Genomic DNA, 13,863 nt, shown 5'->3' with positions numbered 1-13,863 from the left:
CTCCCAGTTCATCTACTTATTCAGATAATCATGCATTCACTTACACGTCCATGCATCTTTTCACTTCCCATTCACTCATTGACTCACTCGCTCACCATCCACTCATCCTCTCGTCACTCCCCACTCATTCGCTCACTTCCTAGTAACTCATCGAATCACTCGTTGATTCACTCACCACTCAATCGTAACACCCCATCACTCCCCACCCACTCACAGACTCACTGTTTTGAAAATGAGGGCCGATGTGACCTGAAAATACCCGAACCAGTTTAATGATTCCTTCCTGATGTATCGTAATACGTGTGTTCATATAAACTCAGATGTACTGTATACTCTGAAAAAGTATATATACTGTGATTTAAAGATCATGGTTATTCCTGCCAAAGGTCCTTGATATGACAGTGGTGAATTGTTTAGGCGAAACTGCCGGCCTGTTAGCGCCAGGGTTCGAATCCTGGTGCTAGCAGCTGGCGTCACTCAACCCAGGTGTCCTTCTACCCTCTGTGGATTGGTAGGTAAAATGAGTGTCTAGGGAAGGTCTGAACGATGCAGTAGCCTTGTACCCCAGCCTCAAAAGCCTGTGTTAAGCAGATGCGCACTGCGGCTAAGCGCCTAAAGGTCTCTGCCCCCAACCTTACCTTTTTACAGCAGTTTCAAGAATGTACGATCATGTTATCGAAAGTACGACGACCCAAGCCTGAAAGAACGATAGTGTGAGTTTTCTGAAGAGTTCGTATCACCTCTTAGCGCTTTGTATTGCTTATTGCATCTTTTTATCTCGGTGTCCGAGACTGAGGCAAACATTAATGGTATTAGAAATAAATATGCATCATAAAAGAGAAGCACTAGGATAAAACAGTCTTCAAAAATTGCTATAAAGATAATGTTTCGAATTCTATGGTATCACCGAATACGGCATTTGTGTCCACGGATGTTGCCAGATTAAGCGGCGCTAAGAGTGACGTATCACAACAACAACAGCTGATGAGGTTGTGTCCGCATCCTATAATTCTCTTACATTTCGATAGCACACCATGACTCCAGTTGTTCTGTGATATCTTAATGAACTAACCGTAACAGATGAAGGGCGATGATTTACCGTTAGTGTACTTGGGTTTTGTTACAATATATGCAGTGAGACGACGAATGAAGTTAAAATGGATTCCAGGAGAAGAATGGCATGGAGCAGTGTGACCACATATGCACTCTTTGTTTTGGCCTTATTTGCTCACCATAGTACGTGTGCTAATCAGAGGAATGCGCAGGTTAAGGACAAGGTAAGGAGCAGATATATTACTTGAATATTATTGGTGTTGGAATATATTGAAACAACTACTCCGAATTGCGTCAGCCACTTTTTTTTTTAATGCCACCGTAAGGAAAACACAACTGACAGCCTGCAATTTTTGCCCTGTTGGACACTTAGGAAAGCTCCCTTTTCCATATTAAGAATTTTTTAAGCTTCCTGTATAAAATATAACCACCTTATAAAAGTATGTTGACAGAGTTGTAGGTGTAGGTAAATTCAGAAGTTGATGAAAATCTAGGAGAACTACCATTAGTATAATTTGCCATTGAAGTAGTTGATTAATAACTGTTGCCTAAGGGTCGAAGTGATCAGTTCAAAATCGTACAGAAAAGTATAATTTTGAAGATACGGTAATAAAACCTCATCAGTTTTACATGTAAACATGGCCTTTGACCAACCAACAACCACCATTATTGGCTTTCAGGTCATTTCAGTCACAGCATATTTTCATCACCAGTCATTTTGTAATAATTAGCATAGCATAATATAATAGCCTAACCTAATTTAATTTAACCTATTCCAGCCTAACCAGAGAGACTCTGAACTTGGGTTGAAAACAACCTAGTGACCCCTGCAGGATGCCTTCCCTAATGAAAATAACCTAACCGTACGTGTCAAGTGGGGTTGGTGGAGGATTAGTGCCCCTCCCTGTAAAACAATTAACCCTAAGCCCTTGGCCACCCCGTTAGGGATACATGGCGTCTGGCAATGAATGAATGAATGAACTACCTTAACCCGCCCCATCCCGACGTTTTTGGACCTTTTTTTTTTTTTTTGGCTCAAACATCCGCTTTTGGTGAGAAACATTGAAAATTCATAGAGAAATCGCTCAGCTGAGGTTTAAAATACCAGATATAGGTGCGAGTACTTCCTTACCTGACTGGGTTTTCTAACAGGCTGGCACCAAAAAAAACGAGTTCTATGGGAGGGTAACTATTTTATCCACTCATAAACAGTATTTGTTTATTTACTTGGTACAAATTTATATGTAGTACAAGAGTATATTGGTTTTCAAACAGTAATATAGGCATTATAAGCATTGTTTCACTCACTAACTCATCACTATTCATGACTTTTTATTTCCCACATTACCTGATCATCATTTCTGACTGTTTCTTCCTGTAACTTTGGGGGATGAAGTACGTGAAAGGGTACAGCAGGGAAGAAAGGTTGTTGGTACACTGAAAGCAGTGATGAGAAATAGGGAGGTGAGTATGGAAGTTAAGAAGTCACTGCATGATGGTATTGTGATCCCTACCCTGACGTATGGAAGCGAGGCATGGACCTTGCAAGAGGGGAACAAGTCAAGAGTGAGAGCAGTGGAAATGAGTTACTTGAGAGGAGCATGTGGAGTGACATGGAGGGACAGGTTGACGAATGAAGAAGTGAAGGAACGTTGTGGGGTAGATGTGGATGTGGTTGAAAAGATTAGGAGAAATACACTGAGGTGGTTTGGACATGTGGAGAGAGTGGAGAATGAAAGACTGACTAAGAGGGTGTATGTAGGTGAGGTGGAGGGAGGGATAGGGAGGGGTAGACCGAGGATGAGTTGGAGGGATGGAGTTGAGAGGTATATGAGGGAGGGGGGGTTAGTTGGGGGGAGGGGAGTCAAATGGTGGGTGACAGAGTGACTTGGAGGCGTTTTGTCTGCGGCCACCCTTTGCGGGATTAGGGCGTCGGGCTATAGATAGATAGATAGATAGATAGATTCTTCCTGTAATGCTGTGTAAACTTTGTCCTCCACATTGTCATTGATTGGGGAATCACTTAGGCCCTGAATGTCTTTATTGGCCAGGTCACTGGTAACAGGTGAATTGCCGAGACAGTGGCGTGCAGGGGGGGGGAGAGATTATGCGGTGTAGGGCATTGTTCCTGCTTGGCATCTTGTAGAGGAATAGAGGAAGGTGTCCCGTGTATACATGCCAAAAATCACTCGCGAAAATTGAAAATTGTGCAAATTAGGGACCTTGCAATGTTGCCGCGTTAATTCACGTCGCCGGGACGGCGCGGGTTAAGCATCATATATTTCTGTGGCATTTGGGTGTCAGAAATGAATTACATAATTATTAAACTAAATCCTTGTCATGAATTTTCAACATTGTTAATGGGAGCTCCTCCTAGAATTTTCACCTCAAGTTATCATAGAGTCTCATCAACTTTACCATAGACCAAGCCTAATTGGACCTAACCTGGTCAGAATGGAAAAAAACATCCTCCCATATTTTTTTTTTTTTTTTTTTTTTTTTTTTTTTTCTACTCAGGAGGCCATACTGACTCACAGAAAGGTGTTTTTAGAACCTAAACTAACCTTGTCTAACTCATCCTAAAGACATATGACATATACAGATCGCACAACTTCACCATGCCCTACAATAATGGCAACCCACATCCCCAACCAGAACATATTGAATTATATGTATACTACTTAGTTTATGCAGTTCTAAGCAATTTCTGTACTATAAACGTTTGTCGGAAATACTGTACTTTAATTTCTTGGTAAACACTGAGGGAAGGTTTCTTTAGCTCTTATCACCACCTGTTATTGCTTTTACCAGATTCAGTATCAATACATTTTGAAAATGAGCTAACATAGTCAGATCAAAGTTAACCTAACTGAATATTAACATTGATGCAAAAATGACAGATGTAGGTGCATGAGAATATTTCCCTACCTTATTTACTAAGCATATAAAAAAAGCATTGCCATTGGATGTTTATAGAGAAGAAATTGCTTCTGCACCTCAGAGGGGGCAATTTGGGCTTTACTATAACCATTACCATTGTATGTTACTGGTCTGCCTAAATTCTTCAGTTTTTGTTGCATATGATTTGTATAGGCTGCCATAATAAATTTCACTTAATCAACATAGTTTCCTTCCAGATTACAACCACGGAGCTTCTTGCCGAAAACAGTGAAGGAACACTTCTGATATCAACCCTGGATGGCGCTCTTCATGCCATAGCCAAATCTTCAGGAGCTGTGAAGTGGACTCTCAGAGATGGTAATTTGTCTGATACAGGAATACAGTGATTAGGTGAATGTGTTGAGCATCCTTGAATGCAAAGCCTGGGAGTCTAGGTTTCCAGTGGAAAAGTTGAGAGGAAGGACAGGATTGGAGCATATTGGTGTCATTATGAGGAGGGGTAGATTGAGATGATTTTGACGTGTGGAGAGGATGGGGGATGGCAATTGACTGTGGAAATGAGAAGTGTGAATGTTGAGGGTAGGATCGTGAGAGGCAGACCAAAAAAGACCTGGGACGAAGCCTTAAGAATGTGACCTTAGGGGTAAGGGACTGAATAGGGAGGGTCCCAGAGACTGAGCAATGTGGAGAGTTGCCATTAGGTGATCAAGGCTGACTTATGCAAGCATGTTGTAGCCTTTATAAAGGAAACAAAATGAAACATACTTGTAGAGGAAGTCCCCATTATAAGTAGTGAACCTCCTTTCATTATTTATTTTTTCATGTGTTTACAGCAAGAGTTTTAAATTTAGAACTGATATATTAGAACACAGCCCTGAGTTAATTGTATGGTAATGAGGACTGTGCATTTTTTTATGCATATTATTTCAGTGTGATTAGTTGCATTAGGTACTTTTTTACCATTTTCAAATATACAGGTGTGGTAGTTTGTTTACCGTGTATGATATTACACTGTGCGAAAAGTACTAATTGTATATTAGGTACCCTTTTTTATAGTTTTACTATTAATTTCCATCTATCCATCCATCATCCAATCCTACGTCACCCCACGAGGAGTGTAGGAACCCTGGACAAGTTGGTCCTGACATTTAAGATGAATGACCAGCCTCACTCATCCATGAGTGGCATTACGTGAGCAATAAACCCCAACCACCCCATAGATATTAACCTACATAGGCTCAATCCAATTGGAGCACCTTCATTACCCACTAAACCACCAGGTGCCATAATTTGGTTAAATGGTTACCACCCAGTGAAGTATATGGTTTCCTGGTGTACAAGAAACCATTTGGCTTGGTGTACAAGAAACCATTTGGTTTGTCACTCAGTGTAGAGTTACCCAGAGGCAGAAGGAAGGGGAAAGAATGAAGGAAAGAAAGACAGAAGAGGAAGGAGGGAAGAGAGGAAAGGGGAGACACCCAAAGCAGCGCTACATCAAGTGAAGGGATGGTGAGTGTCACCACCTACCACCATACTGTTAACTTCATAAAGTATTAAAAAAAATGGCCTGTTAAAATTCCATTGTTATCAGTAAAATTGGTTTGCCAGTTTCTGCCAGCTCATAGTACAGTACCATTGGTATGGAAAAAATTATATGTGTACTATTTTGGAACACATCACTGAGGTGTAATGAGGGCTTCCTGTATTCTGGTATGTTTCAGGTATGGGTTCTAAACGTATATGAATTTCCCCATGCTTTGATTGATCACTGGTATTATAGCATACTCTCATAAATTTACCATAGCAAAGAAACCTATTTTTCTTATTTTATTGCAGATCCAATCATCAACAACCCCACAGACTCATCTCAACCACCAGTGTAAGTAACTTTTAATTGCATATTAGGATGAGAAAAAGGAAGAGTATAAGAGAGAAGTGGAGGAACGATTGGGCAAATATGAATTGGAGCAGATGGGAGACGTGGAAGGTGTGTGTAAGATATTTACAGAAGAAATATGTGCAGCGTGTGATGTGGTGTGTGGAAGGAAGAGAAGACGGAGGGGGGTGCAAGGAACAGCGTGGTGGACTGAAGAGGTGAAACAGGCTGTGGCACAAAAGAAGAAAGCATACAATGAATGGATGAGAAATAGGGGCATGGAAGAAGTTGAGAGGCGGAAGAGAGAGTTATATGTGGAAAGGAAGAGAGAGGTGAAAAGATTAGTAAGAGAGAGTAAGAAGAGAGTGGATGAGGAATTTGGAAGGAATTTGAGTGTAAAGTGGAGGGACTGTAAGAAAATGTTCTGGAGAGAAGTGAAAAGAGTAAGACAGGGTGGAAGTGAAGTTAGCAGGGGAGTGAAAGATAAAAATGGTAGATTACTAGTGGAGAAGGGATAAAAAGTGAGCAGATGGAGAGAACACTTTAAGGAATTGTTGAATGTAGAGGATGGAAGTAATGCGAGTATAAGTGGCTGGGGAATGGCTGGGAGAAGGAGGGAGGTGAGAAGACAGGAAGAAATCAGTAGGATAGAAGTTGTGGAAGCAATGAAGAAAGTTAAATCGGGGAAAGCCCCAGGAATTGATGGAGTGTGTGGTGAAATGCTGAAGCATGGGGGAGAGATAGTAGTAGAATGGATGTGGAAGATGTGCAGACTGGCCTGGGAGGAAGGTAGAGTCCCGGAGGATTGGAAGTCAGGTATAATTATTCCCTTGTACAAAGGAAAAGGGGAAAAAGAAGTGTGTGGTAATCATAGGGGCATTTGTCTTCTTAGTATAATAGGAAAAGTGTATGGTAGGATACTTATAGACAGAGTTAGAGAAAGAACAGAGAAATTAGTTGGAGAAGAACAGGGAGGCTTTAGGAAGGGAAGAGGTTGTGTAGATCAGATATTCATTCTTAGATCTTTAGTGGAAAAGTTTCTAGAGAAGGGAAAGAAGTTGTATGCGGCTTTCATGGATTTGGAGAAAGCATATGACAGGGTGGATAGACAAGGATTGTGGAAAGTGTTAAGAATATATGGAGTAGATGGGAAGTTGTTGAATGCTGTGAAGAGTATGTACGATGGTGCGAAGGCTGCAGTGCGTGTGGATGGTGAACTAAGTGAATTTTTCTCTTTGAAAGTTGGTTTGAAACAGGGATGTGTCATATCTCCATGGTTGTTTAATCTGTACATGGATGGGGTAATAAAAGAGGTACAAGGTAGAGTAGTGGATGTTGGAGTGGCCCTGGTGAGAGAGGATAGTGTTTGGAAACTCCCTGTACTGTTGTTTGCAGATGATACTGTGTTGTTGAGTGAAGACGAAGGGGAGCTGCAAGGCATGGTGGATGAGTTTGAGAGAGTGTGTAAGAAACGGAACCTAAAGGTGAATGTAGGGAAGAGTAAAGTGATGGTCTTTGAGAGAGGTGAAGTCAGTGAATGTACAGCGAGGCTAGATGGTGAGGAATTGGAAAATGTGAGTACGTTTAAGTATTTGGGTAGTGTGATGAGTAAGGATGGAGGTTTGGAGGGTGAAGTGCTTGAAAGGGTACAGCAGGGGAGAAAGGTTGCTGGTTCCTTGAAAGCAGTGATAAGAAACAGGGAAGTGAGCATGGAAGTGAAAAAGTTACTACATGACAGTATTGTGATACCAACTCTAACGTACGGAAGTGAAGCTTGGACACTGTTGGAAGGACACAAGTCAAGAGTGAGAGCAGTGGAAATGAGTTATTTAAGAGGAGCCTGTGGAGTCACGTGGAGTGACAGGCTGACGAATGAGGATATAAAGGAGTGTTGTGGTGTGGATGTGGATGTGATAGGAAGTGTTATGAGGAACACACTGAGGTGGTTTGGCCATGTGGAGAGGATGGAGGGTGAAAGACTGATGAAGAGAGTGTATGTGAGTGAGGTGGAGGGGGGAAGAGGGAGGGGGAGGCCGAGGATGAGATGGAGGGTTGGGGTGGAGAGGTATATGAGAGAGGGGGGTGTGAGTTGGGAGCAGGGCAGTGAAATGGCGGGGGACAGGGGGACTTGGAGGCGATTTGTTTGTGGCCACCCCAAACGGGATTGAGGCGTCTGGCAATAGATAGATAGATAGATGTTAACTGACCAGCATCAATGTCATCATATCAGCAGTCATAAGCATCATCTCACTAATAAATGGTTTTGGTAGGATCTGGAAGAGCAAAAGAAAAGCTCATCCAAGACCGTCTCCAGTGAAAAAATAAACAGTAGTTGTGTGGGTGTGGCGGGAGGAAGTATCACAAGCAAAGGTGGTTCAGTAACTTAAGTGCAGTGCTCACATGCTGTGATATAAGCCTTATTATTTCTCAGTAGCCTCTCCTCCCCCCCCTTTTTTTTTTTTTTTTTTTTTTTTTTTTTTTTAAGATTAGCTGTAGTGCTGTATGTATAGTTCAGAACAGATGCATGCTTAATGTGTTACTTCTGCTTTTCACTTACCTTTGCTGACAGACCTTTGTAAGCTGAGACAGGCTTGGTATGATCCTGTTCCCATTGATGGTTCTTGTCAGTATTATATATCAGGAAGGAAAGTGAGGACATGCCCTAACTGTGAAAAGGACATAGTGGATTAGTAGGCAGACTGCTGTTGCTGACTGTACTGTTTGACATTGTATGAATATTTCATTATGTTACCTCCAACCAACAGGCCACAATTTTTCCCCAACCCTCAAGATGGGTCGCTGTACCGGTACAACTTGGGTCGTGGTCATGACCCTCTCAAAAAACTGCCATTCACAATCCCGCAGCTGGTTGCCAACTCACCTTGTCGCTCCAGTGATGGCATTTTTTACCTGGGTATGGTTCTTATGCCTTTATGTATTGTCACTCAGTACTTAATGGTAGGATGTGTCAAGGCAAAATTTAACTTTTAAGCGAGATGTGATTTTGCTTCATACTTGAGAAGTTAAATGCCAAAAAACATTTGATGGTCATGAAATGTTGTGGGAGTTGTGTTGTATTTAGTGAGGTTGAATTTAGTGTACATTACTGTCAGACTTTGTGTTCTGTCAAAAGTTTTTGCATAGTCACTCTCTGGGGTTTTTCAGTCATGAGTCACATTTGGGTTGTTTTGTCTTGTAAACATCACACTTTTTATGTGAGTTTATTATTCTGTCTAAGTCATTCTCTGCCTTTTGCGAATCTCTCTCACTTTCTGCTGTCAGAAAAACATTAGCATACAGGGAAGTCAGCAGTTTTCACACATTTTCATCTAACTCTACATTTACTCATGTACCTTCTGTTCTCATTCACATTTCCCTGAATTTTATATTACAGGAAAGAAAATTGATTCATGGGTTGGCGTTGACTCAATCACGGGGGAGAAACAGCTGGTGTTGGGTGTAGAGGGTGTGGACCGTAAGTGTCCCAAACCATCCCGCAACACTGTGTACTTTGGCCGCACCCTCTACAACATCATCTTGTATGAGGCATCCACTGGCAACAAATGGAACATTAGCTTCTCAGAGTATGCCACCAGTGCTTCATCATCCACCATTGAAAACTATGGTGAGTCAGGAGTATTCATTTGAGGGTTGTTATTTGTGTTTTACTTGGGGCTGAAAAGGGGTTACTGGTACCAGTAAGTAAGATTTGTTAACTTCATTAGCTTCGGGCTGTCATTGTTAAACTGAATAAATTTGTCTGGTATTATCTGTCTGTCTATCTATTGCCAGACGCCCCAATCCCGCATGGGGTGGCCACAAACAAATCGTCTCCATGTCGCCCTGTCCCCTGCTGTTTCACTGCCCTGCTCCCAGCTTAGCCCCGTGCACTCGTATACTTCTCCACTCCATCCCTCCATCTCATCCGTGGCCTCCCCCTCCCTCTCCCCCTCCTCCACCTCACTCACATACACTCTCCTCGTCAGTCTCTTGCCCTCAGTCCTCTGATGTTACCCATAATGAAATAAAGATATCTTCAGATTAAAAGGGTTAAACTTCACGAATGTTATGATATCAAGACAGTAGGCTAACCATATGAAATGGTTTGTGACATGGTTAAGAAGGGTTTCAGTGGATCCATTTTAATTAGTAAGTCTAGTATGTTGGTAGATGAGGCAGCAGTGTATCTGTAATGTCTCATTTTTCCTCCTCAGACCTGGTTCACTACACCTCCACTGGCGAGGGTTCCATCTTGACTGTGGACCAGCAGACTGGCTCATTGCTTTGGACTCTAGAGCTGGATTCACCATTGGTTGCCATGTACCAGCTTGGACCAGAAGGTTAGGTTACTTATGTGGTACTTATAAATTACTGTTTCATATATTATTTCATACCTTATCTTGAAAATTCTTGATGGAGTTCCGCTTTTCGTAGTTATAATCACCAGAAAACCTTGCATATTTTCCATTCTCCTTATGTGTGATAACTTTTTACTGTTATTTTGTCTGACTATATATGTAAATCCTCTTACATTTCTCTGTGATGTAATGTATTTTTTTAAACATTGTACTTAACCCCTTCAGCCTTTCTTGGACATTTTTCATTATCAGGTGGATTATTTACGGTTCCTATGACAACGGTAGCATCTGAGACTCTGACCCACTTCACCCAGGAGTTCATGCATCTCACACACAAACCTGCTGATAACTCTGACGGTCTGCTGATCAAGAAGCTAAGGTGCAGTGATAAATACGCTTTATTCCCTTTGGTAATCATTTGTCTCAAATGGCAAATGAGTGCTTAAGTGAGCTATGAAAGTTGATGAATTGCTATAACGGGTATTATTGTTGTTATTGTTGCTGTCACATGCTCAAAATGCACACACACACATTTGCATCAGTGACAAGTGTCTAAAGAAGCTTAGAAGTGGGTGAAATATTACCTCTCAAGAAAATAAAGGCCCTTGCATCTAAATGGTGCATAAAGTACATAACCAAGTTTGTGAAGTTAGGGAACTGACTTAAGTTGTTGGGTTAACTATGTGCCAAGGAACATGCAACAAGGGATTTTAACTTATTTGTCATTGGATTGACTCATATGGCATGTAATGTGAAATTCATCGATAAAGAAAAATAACCCCCAAACAATATCCAGATGATTAGGCCTGTGAGGTAGAGCCAGGATTCTGGGGACTTAAAAGATGACTGCATAAGTGTTTTGCCCATTTCAATGGGTATATTATTTAATTTTCCTTCTTTAGGGCTTTTTCTTTGTTCTCTGACATAAAGGTCAGGATGATGATGATGATGATGATGATGATGATGAAAGCAGTTTTAATATTGTTTGAACCGAGCTGCTTCATAGCCAGTTTTATCACACAGTTAAAAGCTATCACAATGTGAAGATGCAAGGATCAGAAGTTGCTGTACTGAATTCCATACCATTTGCTGTATGCTTTCATAACCAGAAGATTAGTTTGTTGATTATAGCTACGATTGACTTTTATTTTACACAGTTAATATATCAGTGGAAATGATCGTGCAAATTGAATCTCTCAAACTAATAATAAAAAAATATATATATTTGGCTACTGTGAGGCAGGGGATCCCAAAATTTTCTCAAAGTCCCAATTTTGGCCCTCTTGAAAAATGTCTTATCAGCACAGTCATGCATAAAAATGCAGTGGTTATCATTAGGGATAAGAAATAATGAATGAAAAAGTATTTTTAACCATCATTTCAGCTTTCAGTAGTATTTGATTCACTACATGTGATCTGGCAGCAGTGTCTTCACCTCCAGTGAGCTGAATGGCTTAGAAAATTGTGTCTTTTCTTTACAGTTCTGGCAGTAGACTTGTTCACATGCATAGCATTAGCATTGTCCACCACAGTTTCATTAGTGCCAAGCCTTCATAAATTTTCACCCCCCCTCCCTCCCCCAGAGTCATGAAACTTCGGTAGCCATGATTTCACTGGTTTTATGCCAACACACTTAAACACATGGGCCAGTTACTTAGGATTCAAGTGCGTGTGTGGGTCAAGGACATGAAAACAGTGGTCATAGTTTGAATGTTGGTAGGGATGAACGGAATGTTGGTCATCTGTATTGCTGTGCAAGTGTTGTGATAATGGTTGATAGTGCCACAAAAAACATGTCTCATGCAAACGAGCCCCTGCAAAACATCGGTCTGTTGTACTGTTATTAAACTTTTGAAATATTTCCTGAATATTTTTCTGGGTTTTACCCATCATAAATATACTATTGGAATATGCAGAAACAGACTGAATGTGATGAATACATTTTCCCAAGACAGTGAAAGTGGGAAATGGACCTAGAAGGAACCGGATGGTGAAAGAAAAAATGAAATTGATTTAATTCTCACAGGCCGACCACTTCACGTATGCCTGAAATCTTTCATTAAGACATGGATATTGAGTTGGACATTTGTACAGTAATGAATTAAGAGAATTCCTTCCTAAGATTACTGTCTTATAATATTAATTTTCTCCATTAGCCCTACAATCTACATAGGAGAGTGCAGTTCTGGTGTGTATGCTGTGCCTTCACTAGTAGATGCACACACAGCCATCATTTCCCATCGAGGCTCACAGTTACTACTTGAAGGTCCTCCGGAATCACGGGGCACAGTGGGATCTCGACAATCAAGGGAAGAGCCCGATACCAAGGAAAACATTGATGTTTTGCTCTTGGGTGAGTAATTTTGTTCAGAATTTTAGAATGACTTTTATTTGAATGTAAAAGTGAATTCAGTAGGTGAAAATATTAGCTCTTATTAAGGTTATTAAGCAAGACCCTACCATTTTATTGCTTTTATTGAGCAAGGAATTTTTCAAGTACAATGCATCAGTTTAGGATCACTGCCAGGATTACAGTATAATCTTTGTTTTTGGATGCTGCCTCACCTTATCCTTTTGACATGAATTTGGGTTGGGTTGATGATGATGATGATGATGCAGATAATTAGAATTTTCATTGTCTTTCAGGATACTATGAAATTCCTGAAAATGCCAAAGCTGAACTGACTAAAGCAAGTCCAGAGGAAGTGGCAGAGATTCGAGATCACGTTGTGCGCTTGGCCATCACACATGAAACCAACGACACCCAGTCAGACCATGCTAAAGCCAGCCCTTCAGAGCAGCCACCAACCTCACAGTCTGTTGTCTTGGGTCAGTGCCTTGTTAATTATAGTGTACACTATTTTTACCTGACAAGTAGACCACTTCCATGATTTCATCACCAAGTCATAGTTGCATGAAATTTGATGAGTCATAGTTATGAAGTAGGAATGAGTTTCCTTGATTACTAGTCAAATCAACCCTCCATACTGCTGCACTTGGTGAGTAACCCGTACCGCGCTGGGCAAAAAAAAGTAACTGATACGTCTGTATACTGGCTAATTTTTTTTTTTTTTTTTTTTTTTTTTTTTTTTTAAATGGGCTTAGTACATCAGTATAAGATCCCAGGCATTAATAAAAGTAATCATTAAAACCAGAAAGTTGGTTGAACTGAGCCAGGTTGGTGCCACTCCACCTCTGAAATCTTTGAGGTACGGAGAGAGCAGAGCGGCTGTTAGCTTGTGAATCAATTTCGGATTTTTTCCTCTCGCTAAATGGGCTTAATTCATTGGTATACAATCCCTCGCACTAATAAAAGTAATCACCAAGCCAGAAAGTTGTTTGAATCGAGCCAGGTTTATGCCTTCAACCTCTGATATCTTCATGGTTACTGAGAAAGCAGAATGGCTGTGAGCCTCTGAAATCTGGCACTCGCCTCCCGCGCTCCTAAATCAATGTTGTAAGCATAGGCGGAGAAATCTCTGAAGTTAGTGAGATAGTGTGTTACCTTCCATTTTACTTCGATTGCTCACAATGGCATCTCAGTGCTACAGGATGTAGATCTACGTCACTGGTGTTGTAGAGGGGGACATATATCTAGCTCGCAAGTGTGTATGGGTTAATTGCATTGAAAAGGGGTAGGGTTTTTGTCAGGTTTGAATATATTCTTCATAGGCC

At 41.0% G+C, this 13,863-nt stretch overlaps 1 protein-coding gene across 1 annotated transcript in view; it reads left to right on the top strand.

Annotated features, from left to right (window-relative positions):
- The first annotated feature begins 1,157 nt into the window (after positions 1-1,157).
- Positions 1,158-13,863, top strand: part of Ire1 (serine/threonine-protein kinase/endoribonuclease Ire1) — a 29,946-nt gene continuing 17,240 nt past the window's right edge. The window contains exons 1-9 of the mRNA XM_080273765.1: positions 1,158-1,277; positions 4,191-4,311; positions 5,791-5,833; positions 8,596-8,744; positions 9,225-9,455; positions 10,045-10,170; positions 10,441-10,567; positions 12,345-12,541; positions 12,835-13,017. Of these exons, the coding sequence (XP_080129891.1) occupies positions 1,158-1,277; positions 4,191-4,311; positions 5,791-5,833; positions 8,596-8,744; positions 9,225-9,455; positions 10,045-10,170; positions 10,441-10,567; positions 12,345-12,541; positions 12,835-13,017 (1,297 nt within the window). The remainder of the gene's footprint in view (positions 1,278-4,190; positions 4,312-5,790; positions 5,834-8,595; positions 8,745-9,224; positions 9,456-10,044; positions 10,171-10,440; positions 10,568-12,344; positions 12,542-12,834; positions 13,018-13,863) is intronic.

Source organism: Coenobita brevimanus, chromosome 6 (assembly GCF_032717465.1).
Source record: "Coenobita brevimanus isolate Jiangsu-jjx chromosome 6, ASM3271746v2, whole genome shotgun sequence".
Classification (NCBI taxonomy): Eukaryota; Metazoa; Arthropoda; class Malacostraca; order Decapoda; family Coenobitidae; genus Coenobita; species Coenobita brevimanus.
This window is presented reverse-complemented; position numbering and strand designations above follow the sequence as displayed.